General features: G+C 37.3%; 3 protein-coding genes across 6 annotated transcripts in view; 2 read left to right on the top strand and 1 right to left on the bottom strand.

Moving 5' to 3' along the window:
• slc39a5 (solute carrier family 39 member 5) lies at window positions 1–24,654 on the bottom strand. Of its 2 annotated transcripts, XM_079588735.1 has the most exons (13): window positions 7,220–7,445; window positions 6,977–7,129; window positions 6,251–6,419; window positions 5,640–5,863; window positions 5,402–5,552; window positions 3,780–3,957; window positions 3,517–3,686; window positions 2,504–2,623; window positions 2,315–2,372; window positions 2,072–2,218; window positions 1,578–1,658; window positions 1,295–1,485; window positions 115–657 (listed from the first exon to the last, which is right to left on the bottom strand). In XM_079588735.1, exons 2-13 carry the CDS (start codon window positions 6,994–6,996, stop codon window positions 508–510), a joined length of 1,659 nt encoding a protein of 552 aa, XP_079444861.1. In that variant the 5' UTR covers window positions 6,997–7,129; window positions 7,220–7,445; the 3' UTR covers window positions 115–507. The 2 variants fall into 2 exon arrangements, with proteins under 2 accessions (XP_079444862.1, XP_079444861.1); XM_079588736.1 differs by lacking the exons at window positions 6,977–7,129; window positions 7,220–7,445 and adding an exon at window positions 24,537–24,654 and having other exon boundaries at window positions 1–657.
• Window positions 7,038–17,670, top strand: rnf41 (ring finger protein 41). 3 transcript variants are annotated; one of them, XM_079588738.1, is made up of 8 exons: window positions 7,038–7,154; window positions 7,401–7,539; window positions 9,698–9,797; window positions 11,438–11,553; window positions 11,981–12,252; window positions 12,483–12,618; window positions 12,706–12,809; window positions 15,342–17,670. In XM_079588738.1, exons 4-8 carry the CDS (start codon window positions 11,464–11,466, stop codon window positions 15,694–15,696), a joined length of 957 nt encoding a protein of 318 aa, XP_079444864.1. In that variant the 5' UTR covers window positions 7,038–7,154; window positions 7,401–7,539; window positions 9,698–9,797; window positions 11,438–11,463; the 3' UTR covers window positions 15,697–17,670. The 3 variants fall into 3 exon arrangements, with proteins under 3 accessions (XP_079444864.1, XP_079444865.1, XP_079444863.1); XM_079588739.1 differs by having other exon boundaries at window positions 7,116–7,243; XM_079588737.1 differs by lacking the exon at window positions 7,038–7,154 and having other exon boundaries at window positions 7,181–7,539.
• The window catches only part of dgkaa (diacylglycerol kinase, alpha a), a 28,814-nt gene continuing 23,532 nt past the window's right edge, over window positions 19,532–24,813 (top strand). Inside the window, exon 1 of the mRNA XM_079588734.1 lies at window positions 19,532–19,742. The gene's annotated coding sequence lies outside the window, so the exon portion shown is untranslated. The remainder of the gene's footprint in view (window positions 19,743–24,813) is intronic.

The following is a 24,813-nucleotide window of genomic DNA, read 5'->3' on the forward strand; positions in this document are numbered from 1 at the left end:
AATAAAAGAACAAATTCTTAAACACCCTTTTGCTGGAAACAATGACATTATGCTTATTGTAAATTTGTAAAGATTGTAGATTATCATTTTAACAACCATGTTCAAAACATTTTAAAAAAAGCGTTTAAGGTTGAATAGGCATAGAAATATTTATATGATAAATGAAAGACGTATTGATAACTATTTTCCTCATAGGATACACATAGGATCACATTATTCAGATGTATTTCCCACATAAAATTCAGAAGGAAAAAAAAAAAACTTTAGTGAGCTTCAGTTTAAAATATGTTGACCGATGATGCCTATGTATGAGAGCCTCCCATTGTTCCTCTTTTTATAATGATCCATTATCCAGTTCCAGTGCACTTTCTTCAGAATATCCACATCTACACAGTAGTTCATAATGGGATGAGGTATGTGCACAATACTGCTGGTTTGGATGGAAATTCTCACACAGGTGTTATCCTGAGGATGACGTTGCATATGAATGTTCTTTAGTTAATATCCTTAGTCTTCTCCCAGACTAATGGCAATATGATCCTCAAAAAGGGCGATGCAAAGCATGATGGCGCCCCCTATCAGCAGGCCCAGACTCTGCAGGAGGAAGCGCTTCAGAGGACTCAGAGATCCAGCATCTCCATGGAGCATTTCCGGCATCTAGGGAAACAGCGTCACAACGTTAAAGTTATATAAATATACTGTATTCATTATGACTGTTATGGAGATGCAGTCTTTAACATTAACTACAATGATACAGTTATAAATAAAACAGTGTGTTCTATGAGAAAATATTATGTCAGTCAGTCAGTGTGATAACACAAAGGGTTCCATTTGTTACCATGAAATGACAATGAAAAATATTTCTAAAGCATTTATTAATCTTCACTGTTAATTAAAAAATATACAAATACATTAAGCCTATTAAAATAAAAAGTTGTAAACCATATATTAATATAATATTTAATGGATCTGAGCTAACACAAACTAACAATGAACAGTTGTACTTTTATTAGCTAACATTAACAAAGATGAATTAATGTTTTGCTTATTTACACTTGACATTAGTCAATGCATTAACTAATGGAATCTTATTGTAAAGTGTAACCTTCAGTCTTTCTACTTCAGATTTCATGTTTAATCCAGTGTTAATTGCCATTCTTTTATACTTAATTGTGAAATTACTAGCAATTTGTGAGTTAAAACCGCAGTGACTTCATGACATAGGCATTCTGAATTATATTAGCTTTTCAAGTCAAATAAAAATGAAGAAGTCTTAAATGAACATTATGTTTACCATATCAGCAAGAGCAACATAAAGGAAGACCCCAGCGGTGACGGTGAGAATCCAAGGTGAGTGTGTCGCCCACTGGTTTCCCAGCGCCGTCCCTGTAAAAACACCAAGAAAGCCCAGCAGAGCCGAGATCGCGCTGAACACAGCCAGTCTGCGTACAGGCCAGCCTGCAGCCAACAGAACCGCCAAATCACCTGCAGACAAAAGCAAACATATATATATGCAATACATTATGATGATTCATAATGACCATTTATAGGCTACTTGAAACGACTCAATGGTGTACCCAGCTCATGTGGAAGCTCATGGCAGAACACAGCGATCGTAGTGCTGAGTCCACCGGTCAGACTCTGAGAAAACGCAACACCTAGAGGACAAAAAGAAAAATGAAGATTAAATGTAATAAATGCATTCAAAAATACTTTTATACCTAAATTAAAGGTCAGTGTTTCTCAGCCTGTTTTGTGACAGGGCAAATATTTTACATTGTGCACCAATTCACGGTAATGTATGAAGACTTCAGATGCAAAAGCCTTTAAGTGCCATCTGAAATTTTCTTCTAGAATGATCCTTTTTATCAAGCTTGTATGTTTATGTTCAGTTATTTCACTTTAATGGCAATGAAAATTACCTATTAATTGTCATTAAATATATATATATACATATCATTTATTTTTTTACAAATATCTTCATCTAATGAAAGTGTAATTAATGAAACATTAATTTTAATATTATTATTTAGTAGTTAGTACACCTTTAATGAGTGATCGTTTTATCTACCAATGGCTAGTCCATCTGTAAGGTTATGTATTCCATCTCCCATCACCACCATCCATGCCATGCTTCTGATGTTTGTTTTCCCTGGTCCAGGCTGCCCATGAGAATGCCCATGCCCTGAGCTCTCATTCTGATTGGCTAATGAGGTACCTATAACAGAATACAGATACATTTATAAGATGCGTAATCGTTTTTTTTTTTTTTTCCTTTCTGGTTTGCTCTTTCTCACGTGTGAAATTAAAATACCTTGCAGGTCGTCAAGCTCCCTTCCAGACTCTACATTGTGCCTCCTTTTCTTTAAAATCTGTTAAAAGAAGGGAACATTTTGTAATGATAAATGACAACCACTCTTTCCTCAAAACTAAGTGTTTTTATTTAAGTCACCAGGTCATAATGAAAGTCCAAAAAATATGTTTCCCACTGGACGAAGCTCACCTTGAAATGTTGCTTAATTCCCAGAAGACTCTCAAAGACGAATAGAAGGTAAAGTCCTCCCAGCACACTGAGACCCTTGAAAACAGCATCCTGGTGTGCAGTGTGTTGACTGAAGATGGCCTGAAATCACAAACACCCAACATCTATAGCACTTGAATAAAAAAAATTAACTTTATTTTATTCGTTTTTTTATATTATTGTTTATATATATAATATATATATATATATATATATATATATATATATTATTTATAATTTAATAATTTATAATTTAATAGATCATTTTAGTGTATCCCAGCTAACAGGGAACTTTCTCAGAACTTCAGCTAACGTTCTAGCAAGTTCTTTCAAAGTTGTGAACAAAATGTAACGTTAATGGAATGTTCATTCAAAGTTATCTGGTCTTTAATAAAGTTCTTAAAACATCTGAAATGTTCTGAAATGTTTTAGTTCATCTAACATTTTTTAAATGTTACTGCTTGTTTCAGATTGTTCAAAGAACATTCAAAAGTAACACAAAGAAAGATATTTTGAAGAATGAGTTGCGTTCAGCAGAAGAAGAACATTCATACAGGTTTGGAACAACTTGAGGGTGAGTAAGTGATGACAGAATTTTCATTTTTGGGTCAACTATCCCTTTAAACTTTAGTCCCAGACTAAAATGCATGTTTGAACTCTTTTAACTGAAAGCAACTTGTCTTGCACTGATATCTTAAAATATGTCAGTGCCATTGTTTTGTCTCAAGATGCACACCAGTAATGTTTTTTCTAAGGCACGTTTATAAAAGCTACTTATCCTAATTGAACTCAGGCCTAATACTGGCATAATCTAAGCCTTGTGTGTGAAACCATGCCTGCGGGGGTTTTAAACATTCAGAGAATGTTTAAAATTATGTTTTTATAACTTAATGGGAACATTAGCAAAACGCTCTTATGACATATTTTTGTTAGCTGGGATATTTAAAGAATTACAGAATAATTATGTGACTTTTCATTTGCATTGTGTTACTTACATGGGGCAGGAGGTGCAGGAGGGCATCTCCACAGAGCGTGCCCACTGCCATCCCAGCCATCGGGCAGAGGAATATTTGAAGGATAGAAGGTTGAAGCAGGGGTGCCAGTCCCAGGGCAACCAGAGAGGGCAAACTGATGACAAAGAGTGCCAAGGAGGCCCAACCTAGAGCTGAGATCAAATTATTGTTTAATCATTATCATGAAAACAAACACAAATTTGTTCTGATATTATACTTAAGGGAAACAGTTCACACACACACACCTCTGAGGAATCCCTCACTGGTTTTGCTTCCCTGTGACTGGTCCTCTGTGTGTCGCAGACACACTCGGGTGTCAATCTGGTACAGGAGGGCAGGGCACAGGAAGGTGAAGTGGGCAGGAGTGATATGGGACGCTTGGCCCAGCCCAAAGTTCCACAAGAGCTGGGTAACGTTTAGACACTGCGATAAGGTAATAAAAAATGTGAGATAAGATTCAGATTCAACATTATTACATGGCTCTCTGGAAAACTCGATTCTGATTGGTCAGTTTTCCTTATCCGCTGTTGTCTGTTGCAATGGTGCATATTACAGTGCTCTTCAAAGTAAAACTTACATTACTTCCATTTCTCCCACTTTCTCTTGTTTTATACACTGAAGTCAGAACTGACTTTATTATTTGAAGTCAGGCAGCTATTACTGCAATATTGTTGCAGTGGTCGTCATGTCAGTATAAGGTCGGATGTAAATAACTATTATTTTCCTTATGGGACAATATACAGGCAAAATAGTCTCAAATTCATATTTGAAAGATATAAATTCATCCATATCAGATAATGACTACGACTACCTATCTCGTAATGGAAACCCATTTCTGACACTTTCAGAAAATAATAATGCTTTGGTAAATGGTAATTAACTTTATGACAAAAACTTTGAAATTATGAGATTAAAAGTCATGTCTGTTATGACATACTAAATTATGAGATTATAAAATCAAAATTATCATATTTCAATTACGTTTTTTTTTTTTTTTACTTTTTAGCTCATAATTTCAAAATTTTTATAAAAATAGTTTTTGTCATTTTTTGTCATAATTATTACAATGTTAACTCATAATGTCGACATTTTATCATAAGTTTGACTTTTATTTTATAATTATGGTTTTCATGTCATAATTTAAACTTTTTGTAAATTGAGGCTTTTTATCTCATGATTATTACATTTTAACTCGTAATTTCAATACTTTGTCATTTCAATCTTTGTCAATTATTTTTTGTCATAATTGTCATAATTACTCACAATTATGACCTAATATGTCACCATTTTTACTTTTTCATCTCGTAATTATGACTTTAATGTCATAATGTTGTGACTATTAATGTCATAATGTCGTGACTATTAATGTCATAATGTCGTGACTATTAATGTCCTAATTATGATTTACCAAAGCATGATTTTTTTTTAATGTGGCAGAAATGGGCTTCCATATTTACATATGTTAGATACTGTGTTTTTTTAACGATATTTTCTGGTGGTTCAAGAAGGATTATTTAAGGCTTTGAGTTTAACCAGTATAATTTGATCAACCAGCATCACCAAAAAAAAAAAAAATATGACCATGATGGTCAACTAACTTTGCCAGTTGAGTTTTACTCATATACACTATGGCTTTTCTGGCCCACCAGCTAGACCAGCATTAAACCAGCACTAACCAGTTTATTATCTCTCTCCAAAATAGCCTGTGTACCTCACACAGGCCAAGAAAGGCAAATGGATTGAATTTTACTGTCTGCACACCTCAAGATATCAACAGACCTTTGGTCATGTGATAGTGAAGAGGATTCATTTGTAGACTTTGTCCATTTGTAACACCCTAACAGGAAGTCCAGGAGAAAATACTCACATTCCCATGAAGGTGTTTCTCTGTAGGATGGACTGACAGTGGTGACACACTTTCTTCCACTTTGTGTCTTAGGCCAGGGTTTGGAAAATAGTCAGAGTGACCCCATTCTGCAGGAGATCCACTGAGCACTGCTTTATTGTGAGGTCTAGGACTGAACGTTTGAATGGATTAGTCTTTGGCACCAACCAGAATCTGTGAATGTAGAGAAGATAATGCAATAAATGTTTAGCCATCTTACCTTTCTTTGAGTGGAGGTGAGTTTGTGGTCTTTGGATGATGATGATGGTCATCATGTGAGTGGGAATGGGACAGGGTTTGAGAAGAATGCTTCACTCCACCATGTTGGATCTCCAGGACACTGACTTCCCCCAGACCTAAACTGCCTAGCAACTTCTGCAGACCCTCATAGGTTAAAGTCTCATTGTCCCCATACTGAAGGAACAGGCGTTGCAAGTAGTAGCCCTTGAGAGAATATTAAATCTGGATCACTATTTTGTCAACAGCCATCATTTTCAAGGTCCACACATGTAAATCTTTTTATGATAGTGCATTGTGGTTATAAACTCAGTCTGCAACTGTAACCCCAATCCATGAATTTCAACACAGGTGCTGAAACTGTAACCTAGTTAAATTTGAGTGATTGCATCAGAGTCATTGTTGATAAGATTTTTGCGCTCAGTGTTAAAATCACTTGATTTCTTTAGCCTATGTTTTAAAAAATCCCACAAGGAATGTGGTAGATCTACTTTACCAGGCATGTAGGAACCAGTAAATCACAAAAGTCACTCTGGATTCTCAAAGACAAGCATACTTAAACTTTAGTTTTTTTATAAAATCCTCTAAACATACCTGCTCTTCAAAAGCTTCCTCTAATTGTTCCTGTGTAGATTTGACTTGTGTGCTCTCATTCAACTTTTTGACCTTGTCGACCTGGGCATGTGTTGCCAGTATGAGGAATGGTGGGATCATCACAGAAATCATACAGTGGTAGAGCAGAAGCTTCAAGCTCAGAGTCGTCCTTGGGGGAAATGAAAACAAATATTAATCATTTTATCATGTGGGCCTCAGCAATCAATATAAGTTTTAATTAAGCATAATTCAATAGGCATTGCTGCATTAGAATAGTCAAGTCACATACATTTATATAGCGCTTTCTACAATACAGATTGTTTCAAAGCAGCTTTACAGAGATAATAGGAAATTAATGCATCAAAGATTATTTTGGCTATACAGCAGCTCTTTAATTAAAAGTCATGTGTTTCTAGCAATTATGCTATGCAATGTAGCCTAAGAAACATTCAGAGCTATGAGAGAGCAACATTTGAGCAATTTTCATCTGTGTAAGCCTTTTTGTGTAGAATTTTCGAAATAAATTATTGCTAAAGACATTCTTGTTACTGTAATAAAACAAAAGTTTAAAAGAATAAATACTTTAGAAGATTCTTAAATTAAAAACTTGCAGGAAGCACATTGTAATTAATTTAGCTAACATGCAGTCTTTAAAGTTATATGCAAGTATAAGATATATATAGAATATACATTTAGAATTTATGCTTTAACGGATCAACTCTTTACCAGACTATCTGTCCATCCATTATTTTCTGCAGTCTCTTAAGCGCGTTCCATGATCTCCTGTATCCTCTCAGTATCCCAGTGTTTAAGCATGAGGCATGCCGCACTGTTTTTATGAATCTGAGGTTAATGTTTCACCAGCGGCCAGCTTTGAATCTATCAGAGATCACACGACGCGAAGGTATTGATCAACTTGGTTTACCTCATGACTGACTGTCTGTGATTGTAAATTCAACACATGCTCACTTCCATCACGTCAGATGTTATTGAGTAGGCCTGCTTTGACCTGTTCAAATAACTTTCATGTCATCTGTATTTTCATTCTTATATATACCTTACTATGCTTTTAGATTAGTAAGCATGCGGTAGCCTATGTTTAAGGGTAAATCTGGTATAATTGCTCCTCCACACACACACTGTCCTGTAGGCGCAGCAGCAGATTCAGACTTCATCCGCTCGGCTCAGGAAGAGAAATCAGCCATCTCTCAGATCACTACAAATATCAGTCTCTACATCCAGAAATCACATTAAAAGCCTTGGAGGAATACCGCAATCTACGGGAACAGGTATTACAGTCCTGCTGATAACGTTAGATTTTTAACGCTTTATTCATGTCGACTTGTAAAATGACCGTATAGTAGCACAAACTAAAGGCAAATGCAGTCACGAAACATGAACACAACAAGACGTTATTTAAACGGTGTTTAAATGACATGTACGTGGGTTATGCTGATGGCTAGAAATTGTAATGTGGCATTTAATAACGTGTGGTGTAACGTTAATGTTTTTAGACCAAATCTGCTCTTTCGCATACGTCAGCTAGTTGGATTTCATGCTAGTTAGCCACGCTAGCTCCTTAGCATGAGCGGATGCTTTAAATGTAATTTTACAGTGAATAAAATACATTTTGAGCCATTCGTTCCTTGCTGTAGAAAAAAAACGTGAACACGACAAATACGTCATATGGTTGTGAGGATTATTTTGGTTGTTTTTGCACATCACCCTTAGCGAGCCGGCTAATGCTAAGCGACACATTTAGTCGCTCAAACACATCAGCAAACGTGTTTTAGGTTGGCAGACTTGAAGCCTTTTTCATCGCCAGGAGGTGTGATAGCTATACATTTGTTTACAGGTGTGCTGTCATGCCTGGTTTATTACTGTATGTATGTTAACAGGAATGTACTAACGTTAGTTAACTTAGCCTGTCTGTCTGAATCCAGCATGATATATTAATGTTCAAGACTGACTGTTATGTTCAGATGCAATTATTTATGATCTATATGCATATCGTTTAAATGGCTACATCTGTCCATTTAACATTAACCCCTCAATGAGTACGCTTATTTTTTTATTGGTGTCTTTGCAGGAGTCTGTCTGTCTGTCTCTCTCTCTCTCTCTCTCTCTCTCTCTCTGTATGTAATAATACGTGTTTTGTGAAAAGCACTCTACAAATAAAATTGAATGGTCCCTTAGTGATTGCAGTGTAGGACCCTCTTGATGACATCTAAAGATCTCCCACTTAAATGTAGTGGTTTGTCAGACCTGTCATCTGCTAAGTGGTCCAAAATATAAGGCAGTTTACACTTGTTTAATGGAACAAAATATTTTTTGCCACTCGTAAATGTTTGCCAGAGCAGCTCTGTTCTTCCAAATGCACATTTGGTGATCATGCATCCGTGCATGATCGACTAGATCTTTATTGAATGAAAGCGAGGGATGCCATCGCTGAAATGGGGGTTTAGGGGAGAACGTTCTGAACCACCCACGCTCTCCCCCTCCATCTGCTTAGACAAGCTAAAATTAGGTCACCACCAGCCTACTGGGACAAAACACCACCCCTCCCTGAACTGTTATGAATCGAAAGAGATGCTGTACCGTTCTTCGATTTGGATTGGATTTAACAAACAAGAAAAATTGATCTGTGTAGTAACCCCAGCATTTTCCTTCTTCTGTTTTATGTCTTATCAGATTTAAGGGAAAATTAGTGCTGGTAAAAGTGTTTTTAGCGCTGTTACATCATACATGTTTAATCCTTGCAGACCACATCTGCTTTGTTTCAGTAGGCTGTGGAAAAGTGATGGATGTCTAAAAACACAAGATTTTGTGATTGCATTGAGTTGAAAACTCACCGCTATAATTTGAGGGTGTAATTGTTGCCAGGGTGTTCTGGGTGGTTGCTTGCTGCCATTCCAGCCATAAGCCTCTGATGATTTGGTCCCTATAAATGGCTCAATGTAAGACTATGGTATTTTTTTACATACCAGGCTAAATTCTGATTGTGTGAACCACATTTGAGTCATTGTTTCATAATCACTCTTAAAGCACTGTCCACTGATGGCCACCCAAATATATATTGCAAAGTGAACACATTTCATCACACATCCAACCCTGTGATAGGGTGTACACATGTGTCTTGTTGTACCATTACGTCATCAGCCCTTTTAAATGAGCTGACTCTTAATTCGATTGCGATACATCAAGGCTTTAATGGTTTTGGATTTTCACTCAAGAGACAAAGTGGAAGGAAAAAGCATCTCGATAAGCTTAAATGACGACGTCTATTGGATACAAAACCGCTTGAAATAGGGAATGGACTAATTGATGATGGTAAACATGCCAAACTTGTCTGAAGCTTCCAGGAAGTGTTTCAAACAGGCCTTTTGAGTCTTAATTAATAGCAGTGTATTGATTGCATCGTAATGTATGTCCTTTCTCTTTCTTAAGGGGGATGGTCGGTCTTGCATCGTAAGGAAAGTCGCCTTGCCCACCTGACACATGAGGACCGCTCATTGTACAGGGAACATGAGGGCTGTGCTTTAGTGAGGTACGAATGGTCTTTTCTTTTAAATATAATGGCAGTTAAATCACTTGTACTCCATTAATGCTACTGTGCACTTTCTAATTGCTCAGATCATGAATATTTCATAGAAGTTAATGCATTTTACTATAGATCTATCTTTTGATCTATGTGGTATATCAAGGTCTGATTTCTGTGAGTTCTAGGACAGATAATGATGAGTGATGAATAATGAAGATGGATTTTAATAACTGTCTTTGGAGTTTATTTTGGCTAATAATCGCTCACTCGATCGAAAATGTCGGTCTTACTGACATGTAAAATGACTAACAGTTTGTTTTGTTTTTATTTGTAGTCTAGGATTGAGTTTATCCAAAATGGTTGATACCAATAGTAATTTGGCACCGGAAACACTCAAATATGTTCAAAATATGGCACTGCAGTCTCCGTAAATATAAATTAATTGCAGAAATGTGTGTAGATATTGTTTTTTTTAAATAGAATTTCTATTTGTTCTCTAGTATTATTTCAAAAACAGATACTCTGCTTGTGAATGTCTACGTTTAATCTACTTTTGTTCTATATTTTACTTGCTGCTAAGTGAAAAGTAGCCTATCACATGGGAATCAGGGCTATTTAATGTTAAATATACACAGCTACATGAAACGATTTGGTGCCATAAGATTTCTTGTGGAAAAATAGAAACCAACCAATTTACAAAATGTCCTGACGCTTGTTGCAGCTGGTTAGGACTAAAACTGAATTTACATATAAGTGATGGTTTTTTTTTTTTCTTTTTTTCTTTTTTTTTATCATGTCACACCCATTTAAAACACAGACAGTTTCATCTAACTGATTAATGATTGCTTTCCATTTTGTTGTTTCCCAAAATGAAGTCAGAAAGGAGGTGAAATTTCCATCCACACAATATTAATCTTAATGCAATCTCTAGGCCACTCAAAATGATGTTGCTTTACTGAGTTTGCCGCCACACTTCACAGAGGACCCATATTTCCTTGACAGCACATTAGTAATCTCATACCAGCATACACACAAACACACAGCCATTGCATTTTTCACTTGAGAGAGCTGTGTAGTGCTAGTGGAAAAAGAAGAAAAAGGTCACCTTTGAACAGGAAATGCGATCATATTACTTCTGTATTGTAGCAGGATATTGAGTGCCTCCGTGTTCAGCTCAAAATGCCATGATCATTAAACCTCTATCAGTTTACTTTTAGTGCTTCTAAGGAGTTTTGTGATAGCTTTTCCGAAACCTACATTTTAAAGCATTGTTTTGCTTCTGGCATAAAGGGTGTTCCAGAAGCGAAAGCGATGTCTTGTTTTAGCCAAATTTAAAGGCTGCATCGCTAGTATCCCTAAAAGAACACATCTTTTGTTATTGTTTTGATCTAAGCCATTCGCTGTAATCCTGAATAAAAGCTTCAGTTTAGTACTTTGGTTTAAATCCTTTTTAGGCCTGCTTCCTCAGTTCTTCTGCTCCTGTGTTAGATTTGTTTTTTACTTCAAAATGGCCAACAAAGGCTGCAAGTTTTCAGTTTCATCTTGTTTTACACCCAGAGCTCCTCATGCTTTTCTGTCTCAGAGGCAATTGGCAAGCGTACTAGCCGAGCTCTCACTACACGCTCTTCCTGCTGCTTTTGTTTCAGATATCAAAGGGTTCCGGTAATGTGCCATGGGGTACGACGTCACCAGGTTCCAAGGAGAGGTGGACGAGGATCTGTTGTGTCCCATCTGCAGCGGGGTGCTAGAGGAGCCAGTGCAGGTCGATATTTATTTTCATTCAACCGCAGCATCCCAGAACACCTTGATATGAGCCTCTGTCACGACATTATGGGTTTGTGGTTATCAGATGTCACTGCCCTGAGACCATTGTGTGAATGTGTTTCACAATCACAAAGGTCCAAATTTTTCTTTGTAAAACCTGCCAATGGCAAGGGAATTAAGGGGAATTGACAGGCTATATTTCTTTCACCAATTTTTTTTTAGTTTTATTAATAAAATTGCTAATAAAAAAAACTACAATTGATTATTTATAGATAACTGTTTTTTCCTTGCATATTAGTAAAAAGCTTATTGTAACATGAAACAACTAGACAGTAAAAGGTCTGAAAAATGCACATCAGTTAGCCAGAAAAGTCAGTGCCTACTGAGTTCAAGTTACTTCCTGATCCGTTTTTCTGTTTTCTCAGGCCCCTCACTGTGAGCATGCCTTCTGTAATGCCTGCATCACACAGTGGTTTGCACAGCAGCAGATCTGCCCCGTGGACCGCACCGTTGTGACCCTTGCCCACCTTCGACCCGTCCCCCGCATCATGCGTAACATGCTTTCCAAGCTGCAGATGTCCTGTGATAACGCCGGCTTCGGCTGCACGGCCACCCTTCGGCTGGACCAGCTGCAGTCGCACCTCAAGGACTGCGAGCACAACCCCAAACGACCTGTCACGTGTGAGGAAGGTTGCGGGTACGTACTTGAACAACCATCTTCGCCATCTAGTTCCCACTTGGTAATTCATAGCAGTCTTTGGAGGGAGAATGCAGGGCTCCAGACTAACATCCGAGAGCAGTAGCACTGTTGCCACTAAGTTCTACAGATGGGGGTACCATCAGAAAATCTCTTAAATTAAAAAAAAAAATCTCTGTTTGTGCCTGACTGCTACACAAATCATACTCAAATCTGCTTTTACTCTTTAGGCTAGAAATGCCCAAAGATGAGATGCCAAATCACAAATGTATTAAGCATCTACGCAGTGTGGTGCAGCAACAGCAGACCAAGATTGCAGATCTGGAGAAGACTGCCGCTGAGCATAAGCACCAACTTGCAGAGCAGGTCAGTCCTGGTGGATTAAAAACTTCCCATAATTTCTTGGATTCTAGGCTCTGTATTTTTAATCTGCCCATGATTTATTTTTTTCAGAAACGTGACATCCAGCTCCTGAAAGCTTATATGCGAGCAATACGCAGCGCTAACCCTAACCTACAGAACCTGGAGGAGAGCATAGAGTACAATGAGATCCTGGAGTGAGTGATCTGTTCTTCTTCTGCCTCTGTTTATGTCAATATGAATTCAAACTAGACTGTTTAAACTAATTTTGCATAATTTTAAACTTGCATTAAAAAAATTGGGGTTGGCATGTTTTTTTTAGTTTTTTTTTTAGTTTTTATGTTCACTAAGCCTGCATTGATTTGACCAGAAATACATAGTAATATTAATACTATAAATAGTAATATTGTGAAATATTACAATTATTAGTGTTTTCTATTGTAATATGTTACAAAATGTAAACTATTTCTCTGACGCAAAGCTGAATTACTGAAATCTGACGCACCCATTACTCCAGTCACATGATTCTTCAGAAATCATTTAAGACACAATTTTTTTACTATCATCAATGGCGAAAACCGCTGTGCTGCTTATTTTAAGAAACTGTAATTATTTTTTCACATTTCCTTGACTAGAAAGTTGAAAAGATTAATTTCAAAATTTAAATCTTTTGTCCTTGCTTAATAAAACGATTAATTTCTTTACAAAAAAAAAATCTTACTGACCCTAAACTTTTAAATGGGAGTGTTAATTATTTGTGTTTGTATCTAATATATTTATCAAAAGAATATGAAAAACAAAAATCTAAAGGCACAGTATGTAAATTTTGCTGTTAGAGGTTGCTTATTCAAAACAACAACAAGGGCGTAGCTTGATGATGCCGTGAATGAGTGTGGCATCATGGGAGTTGTCTTCACCTCCACAGCTGATGGAAAGCAATCAGACGGGACTCAGACAGAAATCATATTCATGGATGAGCTAATGTATTAAAGTTTTATTCACGTTACTGTGGTATGAAGCAGGGTGGGCCGAGAGCCTGGGACATTTTCAAATTAAAATTGTAGGGTAACGCAGCGCTGTTTTACTCGCTTAAAAATACATTTGTGTGTTGAAAGTTATGTTATAACGTTCACTCGGTGGCTGGTGTGAGACACTTGCTGCCCACTGCAGTAAGCTAGATCGATATTAGAATATCATATTAATAAAAGCTGGATGCTAAATTGCATGCAATTAATTTTAAAGTATATTGTATGGTGGAGAAAATGCTGTATTACTGTTCCTGCAAATCAAAATCTTTCTTATTATGTTATGTTAGCCACTTGATCAAATATTGCTGTCTATGAGGCATGGTACAAACATGTTAACTCACGGTAAATCTAGAAAACAAGAGATTCAAACAATAGGACTAACCCGATAAAAGGTATCCAAAGAGTTGCAAACCTGTCAATATATTAAAGCATCTTTGGTGTTTATATGGAATTAAAGGATAACTCTCACCAAAATTGAACCTAGGCTCTTTTTGTTAATCTACCCGAGTTAAACTTTCATGTAAAAGTATAATCAGAATGGAAACGCCACTTTTAAGATTGACTGTATTTTCGTTTTAGGTCAAAGTACCTTTTGAATGGGAGTGCTAGGGCACTTCTATGATAGCATCAAAATCGCTATTTTTAAAACACTAAGAAGGCTCGACACAACATAAAACTGCTCGATGCATCACCAGGGGCTCTACACATTAACTTGAGCTTTGACTACATTGTTTGTGTACTCAAAGTTTACTGAAAAGAAAGGTTTTGTACGACTCACTTTATCAGTTAGTGTTTCCGGTGGCTGGAATTTTGTCAGTCAAAAGTAGTCGATCTCCGAATGCAAATGTAACATGAGGAGAGTAAAGATGGAAAGCTCATAAAGCTTGTTTCCATATATATTGCCATGAGCTAAGTGTCTAAGTTATCATGCTTTTCATTGGAATTACAAGTTCATGACATTTCCTCATATCGACTACTTTTGACTGGCAAAATTCCAGCCACCGGAAACACTAACTGATAAAGTGAGTCGTACAAAACCTTTCTTTTTAGTAAACTTTGTGTACACACAATGTAGTCAATGCTCCAGTTCATGTGTAGAGCCCCTGGTGATACATCGAGCACAGTTTCATGTTGTGTTGAGCCTTCTTAGCATCAAAATCGCTGTTTTTAAAAAACTATCATTGTAGTGCCTCTAGCACTCCCATTCAAAAGGCATTTTCACCGAAAACGAAAATACGGTCAATCTTAAAAGTGCAGTTTCCATTCTAATTATGCTTTTACACGAATGTTTGACTCGGTTAGATGAACAAAAATAGCCTAGGTTGCAATTTGGCGGGAGTTACCCTTTAAAACCGGAACTCGGGGGTAAGGCGGATATTACGTCATTGACAGGCAACGCAATGACATTACAACCTGATTTCTCTGGATTTAAACCTTATTGGAAACATTTGGGATAATGTTAGTACACAAGTCAAGAAAAGATATAATATTGTTTTAGTGGATATATTAATCCAAATCTCTTGCATATAAAGCCATAATCATAGTTGTTTGTATTGTGTTGTGAATAGAATGTCAGTTTACTAAGTACTCACGAGTAATTTACTTGCTCATTATTTACAAATAAATTACTGTTGAGCAAGTTATAATACCATAATTGACAATCAGATGACTGTCAAACTAACTACACTCGTTTGGCCACAGATGGGTGAACTCTCTGCAGCCCGCTCGCGTGACCCGCTGGGGAGGAATGATCTCCACACCCGACGCCGTCCTCCAGGCCGTCATCAAACGGTCGCTCATAGACAGTGGATGTCCTTTGTCGATCGTGAATGACCTCATCGAGAACGCCCACGAGCGCAACTGGCCCCAAGGCTTGGCTACGCTGGAGACGCGGCAGATGAACCGCCGATATTACGAGAACTATGTGGCCAAGCGCATTCCGGGTAAGCAGGCCGTGGTGGTGATGGCCTGTGAGAACCAGCACATGGGTGAAGATATGATTCTGGAGCCAGGTTTGGTTATGATCTTCGCTCATGGTGTGGAGGAGATCTTATAGTCTGTACATAGGTGGGTGCAAACGATGAAAAGCAGGAAGGGGTTTACAAAAACTGAATTACCACCCCCACCCCAATCTAAAAGATTCTTAAATCATCCCACTAAAAATATCAAGACCTCTTCGGCAGTCTTTACCTCAAATTTTCTGGAAGGACGAAGGCAGAGAAAGCTCTCCACTCGTTTGACGACCTCCAGCATTCCTATTCTCTTTGCCTTAAAAGGACATTTTTCAAAAAGTGGACCCTAATGACAAATACCAACTTGAAACATTATCAGGGATGATGGTACACATATGTTTTAGCGTTAACATTGAAATCGAAAGGATTTGAAGTGATGTCTAATTTCCCCTTTAACATTTATTTCTCTTGAGAGCAAATACATGTCAATCACAGCTTTCAACAGTGAAAAAGACCAGTTAAGATTCTTGTATATACAGATGATTAAGAAATATAGACAAATATGCTATCTGTTCTTGTTCTAATAGAGTAGTAGACATTTTGCCGTCTTCATCTCAGTTTGCTATTTACAGTAGTGTGTTTTAGCTACCATGGATCTCAATGTTTGTTTTTGTTTGTTTGTTTTTTAAGAGAGCTATGATTAAAGTATGCTAGATAAAGAGCTCTCTTCTCGGTGTTTGCACTCTGTGGCGATTGGAAAAACAAGATGTCATGAATCTCGTTTTGTGAAGATGTTTGTCCTTCTTGAGGAAAGAGTGAAGAAGGATTTGTATGATGTAAATCAACAGCCGGGTTGATACCTTTTATTCCACACTGCTCTTTGAGTTTTTATGTGCAACCAGAAACTCTAAATTTTCAAATTTTTCCAGAAACAATATTTTTATGCTTTTTATTATTTTCTACTGGCATCACTGGCTCTCTCACTATTAATAATCAGAACTAGATTTTTTCTTTTTTTTTTCTCTAAGACTGGTCTGGTTGACCTCAAAGGTTTCTTCTAGGTGATTTAGCGAAACCATAAATGATGGATGAAATGTATATGAAGTATACAAACATTTTGAAAAATGACCAACTTAATACAGCTGATGTAAAACCATAATGTCTGCAGATGCTTAACCATATCTGGAGTGTACATCCGAACCGTTTTTTTATCCATCATTTGCCACAGCACCTCTTGATGAATTTTAAAGAATAAAGAGATGGGACGGTGGTATATTTGTGTATATTGTGCAATTGGTTAAGAATTTATTTTGCATATTTTACGTACCTTCATTGTATATAGTTGATTTAATCAGTTTAATTTGTGTTGTACGACAGTTGTCCTTGCAACCAAAGTGTTTTATTGTGTTGAATGCACATCGTGCTTGCTTTTTTTGTTTGTTGTTGTTATTGCGTGGACACCGAAAATGTAAGTTCAGCGATTCTGAAATGTATCTTTGAAGCTATTGTGTGTCATCTGCTTCAGTGTTACATAGACCTGAATGCTCAGTGCGTTGTTTACAGTAGCTTTTTTGCAAATGTTGTTTAATAAGAGCTGAAAACTAAGGACCCAGAATGTTTTAACTGCAATATTCAGCCGGGTCTACGTGAATTTGAGAGAAATGTATGTGAACTGCCTTATCACACTTCATTCGACACTTTACTGCATGATTGCTGTATAATGTGTCACATGGCTTCTCACAATCTCACCCTGAAGCTGGAGAAATTGAACATGACCCAGTGGATTTCACTTCATGGATCTGATCACCTTATGCTGTTCATTAAATAAAGGTTCACTACTTCTTGTGCTCAGTTTAATGAGGCCGATTCATCATCTCTTTTTGGACACGCAAGACTTTCTTGACTCTCAGGATTTATCATCTGACGTCAGGGATGAAACGTTCAAAGAGCTCATGTTTCCCGCTGCAGCATTGTCCGTGGATGTGGCAGTCTTCTGTTTGTTTTTGTCTTTCATTCTTGCTTTTGTGCTGTGGGTTACTGAAAGAATATGAATAAATATCATTGATTTTGCAATATGACACTAGTGTCGTTGTCATTATTATTATTATTAACTTGGTAGTAGGAACTTCTTGTTGGTTGTGTTGTTGTAATCAGTGGTTTTAAAAATGACCAATGCAATGCCAATCAGCTTAATGACCTTACTTCCTTTTTTGTTGTTTTTTCTCTCTTCTACCACACAATGTCACTAAAGTGCAATTTTACGGTTACATTTTTATGTAACAGTCTGAAGGGGTTTTCAAGTATTTCTGTTTCCATATGATAATTTTCTGCTAACTTTGCCATTTACCGTTTAGTGATGGTAACTTTTATCTGCTGATCTCTATCTATTTAATGGCTTGAACCCAAACAGTGCACACAGGAATAATCCTTCTGTTGTTGGTATTTTCTTTGACCAGGCCATAGCCACGAATGCAGCAAGTCATTTTAATCCAGCCCATTATAGTGCCTGTGAGGAAAGGAATGTCGCATTGTTTTCCCAGCAGCTCTCTTGACCAGTTTCTGCTCGACTCAAGCTACATTGGCTGGTCTCATATTTCGTTATAAAATTATCTTATGGTTTTGATATTGCAAATACCTACCATCCATCCATCCTGTCATGAGCAATCACAAAAGCCTGACAAGTTAAACAGTCATGTCTCCCTAATAAATGAAATGGTTCTTAATCCCTTTCAAAAAGTAAGGATTTGATTGGAGCTTTTACAATCTGGTACCACAAATTCCTGTATCAGTTAATCAAGCATTTGCCAATCAAATATATTACAGCTTAATTGTATGATAACTGTTAAAGCAGTTGCACTAAGTACTGATATAAATACAATCACTCAGATGCCAAGCCTAACACTGAAAATAATGGCATTTAACGATGACACTTTTAATAGTTTAAATGTCACACCACCCTGTTGATTGTCGATGTGTAACCATAAATGTAACAAGTTTCTGTTGATTAATCATTCATGCATATGCCTATATCTATCTATCTATCTATCTATCTATCTATCTATCTATCTATCTATCTATCTATCTATCTATCTATCTATCTATCTATCTATCTATCTATCTATCTATCTATCTATCTATCTATCTATCTATCTATCTATCTGTCTGTCTGTCTGTCTGTCTGTCTGTCTGTCTGAATGTCTGTCTGTCTGAATGTCTGTCTGTCTGTCTCTCTATCTGTCTGTCCATTCGTCCATCTATCCATACATCCATCCTATCTGTCTGTCTGAATGTCTGTCTGTCTGTCTGTCTATCTGTCTGTCCATTCGTCCATCTATCCGTCCGTCCATCCATCCATCCATTCTATCTATCTATCTATCTATCTATCTATCTATCTATCTATCTATCTATCTATCTGTCTGTCTGTCTGTCTGTCCATTTGTCCATCTATCCGTCCATCCATCCATCCATCCATTCTATCTATCTATCTATCTATCTATCTATCTATCTATCTATCTATCTATCTATCTATGTGTCTGTCCATTCGTCCATCTATCCATACATCCATCCTATCTATCTGTCTGTCTGAATGTCTGTCTGTCTGTCTATCTGTCTGTCCATTCGTCCATCCATCCATCCATCTATCCATACATCCATCCTATCTATCTATCTATCTATCTATCTATCTATCTATCTATCTATCTATCTATCTATCTATCTATCTATCTATCTATCTATCTATCTATCTATCTGTCTGTCTGTCTGTCTGTCTGTCTGTCTGTCTATCTATCTGTCTATCTATCTGTCTATCTATCAATCAATCATCACGCTCGATGAGAAGCACAGAGTTCCACACACACATCTGATCAAAGTGCATCGCTCAGCTCAGACACGAGTGCGGGCGGTGCTGTGACTTTATGGGAGTGTCACTCACAGTTAGGCGTGTTCACTTTACTGTCAGTTCTCAGCCGGACAAACACAGCTAAACGCTTTCTCACAGACGAAGCTAGTTCTGCCTCCTTCGCCACTTATTTATTAATTTTGTAAGCTCTGAAGCAGTTTTTGAGTGCATCTGAGTGATTTTGTTCTTGGCGTCTGTTTTAAAAACAAGACAGAATCACTAACCGGGTGCTCCAGACCTCAAGACATTAAGGTAACGCAAATGTTTATTTATTGTTATGGTGAGACGAGCGAGTTTTAGAGAGTTGACGACCTTTAAAACAGTAATTTAGCAGGGATTTTATACTGTGCTGCATGTCGTTTTTATGCATCATTTCTAACGGCAGCGACTCAAAACCTGACTGTCCATACGGAGTGTTCATATGCGACTTCAATCGATTCGATGCCCAGAATGTTGTCTTGATAACGATGGGAATTGTAAGGAATTTAATGAATCTTTCGATTCGTTTAAACTTGTTCGGTTCCTTAACGGTTCCATTTAAGAATGCCATTATTTTAGTAGGCTACTCTGACGAAGAGATATCTTTTTAAAAATCGATTGCATTCAAAGGTTAGCAAGTGATGAGTTAATTACAGGTTTCAACAAAGCATTAGCATAACAATAATGTGTGTGTGTGTGCGTGTGTGCGTGCACAAAAATAAACAGAATAAAATTTTCTTGCAAAAGGTAGGCTATTTATACACACTTTTTTTAGGCCACACAAATGCAGTCCAATAATTAGCTCTTTAATAAATACAAATACTAAACTAACAAAATTTGGTATCATGTTTCAACTATTGTTTATATAAAATAAACTCATCATGTATATCAAATAATTGTCATATAAACAACCAGTCAGTAGCCAAACTCATTATCAGCCAGTAGGCTACAACATAAAAGACGATAAAAGTTGTTTTCGAGTCGTGAATGATGACGAAATTAATACTTGCGGTTAAGTAAATGAGCATACATTCAGTAATCGATTCATAAGTTTTTTTGATTCACAAAAAGAACCGGCTCATAATTTCCATTCGTTCAAGAATCATTCTACGATGCTTGCGCTGTATCTTTACGGTTCTTTAAAAGAACCGACTCATATGAGTAATTCGTTTGGGAATCGGACTGCTGTGTGTTCGGACTGTAAATTCGTTAGTATGTAAGTGCAGGAAAAAAAGATCACTGTATTTTCTAGCATGCCTTCCGTATAAATATATGTTAACTGATCGGAACGTCTTGAAAACAATTCTGTTAAGGTATTTTAGTGAGCTAAATAGATAAACAGCTCACTAGATTTTGAGACGCATCCTAGCTGTGGGATTCTCAGTCATTCGTGTGATGCACAGATCAGTCTATTTTTAATTGTACCAGTTAACTGCATTTTGGTGGTTTTACTCTTTGTTTCAAAGTTGTTGGCTTCATCTGGTTGTTTTGTCAGATGTTTTGTTTTTCTCTTCCACTGAACTAGAGACTGTGAGTCATACCCTACTGTTATGTCAAGTTATGTGTTACTGTTATGTGCTTGGAAACGTAAAATACACTTAAAGAAGGAAAAGTCCTAAATAGCCTACGTGGTTTTTGGAAGTTTTTTTTTTTACGGTTTAAAAATACAAATATGGTTATGCAACATACTTCAAAGAATACCATACTGATCTTAACTGGGTTTAGGTGGTCTCATAATCTGACCAACCGAAAAGTCCCCCAAACCCATTCAAACCCATCAAAACAGACTGGCAAACCACCATAGCTTGGTTTAATATGGTTTGGTTTTATTCAGCAATTACTTTTTGTACTTCTTATCATGATGTTTGTTGACACATTTATCTGAACTGGTTAAGTAACTGTTGCATTCTCTTGATTTTTCCCCTGAATTGTTTATTTTACCATTATCTCTTCACTAGATTTATGGATATCTAAATGTCTGCATTGCTCATGCTGCCTTAATAATACAGATTTTATGTACTTATTTATTTTAACCGTCTTTTATTTAAAGGTTTCCAATAACTGTGGACTGATAATGTCATTAAGTTCATCTTATTTCAACATCATAAGAGATTTAAACTCTTCCAGTTAGACACGCATCTTTTTTTTATACCATACTGGAAGTATTTTGTCACATATCCAGTTTTAGCCGACCGGGCTATATAAGTCACGAGTCACGACAGTTGAAGAGAAAGGGTTTTGAAGGTCTTTTTCTGCTCCCCTGCATTTACACCTTTTGCCAAATTGCTTACAAAGTCAGTCATTCCTGTTTTTCCACTCTTGTTTCTGCTGACCAAAACGTATCCATCTCAGTGCAACATGATTATATTTTAGTTTGCGGTTTTGTATCTCTGACTCATTTGAAACCCTATACTAAATTTGTGGATGTCCCAAAAGAAATTAAAAGTCCTAATTTAGTCCCACATTCTCTCTGGAGCTCTTGGCTTAGTTTACCTGATAATCGTAACTCATTCTCTGAGGAATCTATAGCCTTATGGGCTTGCTAGAAAATCACAGGGTTGGTTTACTTTCTTCCCAGCTATCTCCTGCTTTTATAACTCTGAAAAACTGGAATCAGGAGTAGCTTGTCTTTCCTAAAGCCCAATCATAATCTAACTGCATTTATGCAACAGGGACAGATGAAGGTCTAGCTTTGTAAATGGAATGTGGGTCAATATTCATTTCACCGCAGATTTCCTCACTTTCACCTGGTGAGTGGTAAGTACGTATTAATCTCTAAAAGGTGGGTGAACAAAACCTGGAAATTGCTGCTCCAAAGAGCTTGTATTCCCATATTTCCATTCAGTGGTCAGTAAAACACCACCACCATCTACTCTAGCTTGAATAGTTGGAAGCCAGAGTGGTGCAGATTCACAAGAGTATCAGGACTGCAGACAAAAAAATTATGAGGAAATGAACCAAATTACATCTCACTAATACAACGTACACACTCAGCGGTCTAACATTGCTCGTCAGTGTCAGAATGATTGAGGTGGCCAATCAAATCAATGAAGGCAGGCCTTATACTGTTCACAGAAGACGAGTGAGAATTCCAATGCAACACTTAGTTTAAAGGAACACTCCGACTTTTTGGGACTTTAGCCTATTCACCTTATCCCCCAGAGTTAGATAAGTCCATACATACCTTTTTCATCTCCGTGCGTGCTATAAGTCTGTTTGACGCACCCACCGCTAGCCTAGTTTAGCACAAAGACTGGATGTAAATGGTTGCAGCTAGCATACTAATCCAAATAAGTGACAAAATATCGCAAACATTTTCCTATTTACATGTTGTGATTTGTATAGTCACAGAGTGTACAAAAAACAAAGTCACATGAGACACAGACATATTTTAACCGTATACTGGGAACTATATCCCCTGAAGGCGAAGCACTGCTACTTGGGCGGAGTGATAACCGCAGCACCTGAGACATCACGTTGGTTTTGTTGACAGAAGAAACAACGGCGCGTCTCAGGTGCTGCGGTTATCCCTCCGCCCAAGTAGCAGTGCTTCGCCTTCAGAGAATATAGTTCCCAGTATTTATACTGTTAAAATATGTCTGTGTCTCATGTGACTTTGTTTTTTGTACACTCTGTGACTATACAAATCACAACATGTAAATAGGAAAATGTTTGCGATATTTTGTCACTTATTTGGATTAGTATGCTAGCTGCAACCATTTACATCCAGTCTTTGTGCTAAGCTAGGCTAGCGGTGGGTGCGTCAAACAGACTTAAAGCACGCACGGAGATGAAAAAGGTATGTATGGACTTATCTAACTCTGGGGGATAAGGTGAATAGGCTAAAGTCCCAAAAAGTCGGAGTGTTCCTTTAAAATAAAATACAATAATATTTTTTTTTACAGTGGAATTATAAATTAAAATAGTTATATATATATATATATATATATATATATAATATATATATAATATATATAATATTTTATATTTTTCAATAATAATAGTTAAAAAATATTTATTATTATTATTATTTATTGTCATATTATATATAATTACACGATTTTGATTACACGCATATGATACAAACAGGCACAGCAAACATGTAGTTCAGTAAATCAGATTTTAAATTGTAATCACATTTTTATCAGACAATTCACAATTTTTCTCCCAAAACGTGTCTGGAGCCCTGAGTATGTTCATTGTACACTGAAACCTTTTGGAGATAATTGTTTTCTAGTGGTTGTTTTCATTGTGAAGTGTTCAGTTGTAGTTTAGGCTGTATTATAAATGAAATATTTATCTGCATAAGTGATATAAAGGTCCTCTCGTTATTTTTGAGAACACTTGAGTCTATGATTCCTCATTCCCTCTCTTGTGCATGGTAATACAGTCTAAATGTTCAATCGCTTCACCCGTGACTGCAACTCTTGCTATTGCTCTGTGTAGGAAAGAGAGTAGCGCAACAGTTGCTGCATGTCTGCTGTCTGTAGTGTTCTCTCCGAGTGGGTGTAAGTACGTTTCTAACATGTGTCTCCTCGAGCGTGTGCCTTTGCACAGGCTTTTCTGAAGGAAGGACGGCGTGCACGGCTGCTGTGCAAGCTCAGACATGCCTGCGGCTAGGCAGTTGCTTTGAAAGGGTTTCCTGCGCACCGCTGAGGCCCCTGTGCTGTTAACAAAAACTCGTCCTGCCACAACTTAAATAGTCGGTGATGCTTTTTTTCCATTGAAATGCAAGAAGGAAAAAAGCTGAGGGAGGCGAGCACTGCAGCAGCCGTTCTCAGACGAGGTGTGAATCGCGCTGCTTACAGTTTGTGGCCTGTGTTTTATGGCACGTCTTGAAATTGGCCTGTCATTTGTTTAGCGAGCTGTTTCAAGTGTTTAAAGCTACATCTTTTTCATCTAGTGAACAAAAAATTATCTTGAGTCGATTATTTCCACTTTTCCAGTTTCACAGTTTGTCCTGTATGCACAAGGTGGATAAATGCACGTCGCAGAGCCCCAAATGGTGCACATTTATAGACAAAAAAAAAGCATCCCCTTTTGTTGAGGTGTATGATTCACACTTACATCAGCTGGTGTGGAATGCAAAGCAGTCTGTTTGAAGGTTGTGTGCTCCGAGCAGCTCGCGTAGGAGCAGACCAGCAGGGGAAGACCCGCGAATGCTGGCCGGGTTTCCTCCCCCTCATCCGTCTCTCCCCCTCCTCCCTTCTTCATTCTAGTCCTGTCAGTCACCCCTGGCAACAGTCTGAGGCAGCACTGCTGATGGGGAAACTCTTTCCAGAGCGGACAGCATTTGGCAATCCTTCTTACTGACCAGATGCACATTGTGTTTCCTTGGAAAAGC

Source organism: Phoxinus phoxinus (assembly GCF_949152265.1).
Source record: "Phoxinus phoxinus genome assembly, chromosome: 18".
NCBI classification, from domain to species: Eukaryota; Metazoa; Chordata; class Actinopteri; order Cypriniformes; family Leuciscidae; genus Phoxinus; species Phoxinus phoxinus.

What these genes read in the sequence shown, in the direction of transcription:
- slc39a5 (XM_079588735.1), bottom strand. Translation starts at nt 6,996, where the DNA reads ATGGATGGACAGATAGTCTG. An exon ending in AGAAACACCTTCATGGGAAT is followed by an intron (nt 3,958 to 5,401) that starts GTGAGTATTTTC and finishes ACCTTATCGCAG; the next exon opens with TGTCTAAACGTTACCCAGCT. An exon ending in TCCTGCACCTCCTGCCCCAT is followed by an intron (nt 2,624 to 3,516) that starts GTAAGTAACACA and finishes TTGTGATTTCAG; the next exon opens with GCCATCTTCAGTCAACACAC.
- rnf41 (XM_079588738.1), top strand. Translation starts at nt 11,464, where the DNA reads ATGGGGTACGACGTCACCAGGTTCCAAGGAGAGGTGGACGAGGATCTG. An exon ending in ACGTGTGAGGAAGGTTGCGG is followed by an intron (nt 12,253 to 12,482) that starts GTACGTACTTGA and finishes TTTACTCTTTAG; the next exon opens with GCTAGAAATGCCCAAAGATG. An exon ending in GAGTACAATGAGATCCTGGA is followed by an intron (nt 12,810 to 15,341) that starts GTGAGTGATCTG and finishes GTTTGGCCACAG; the next exon opens with ATGGGTGAACTCTCTGCAGC.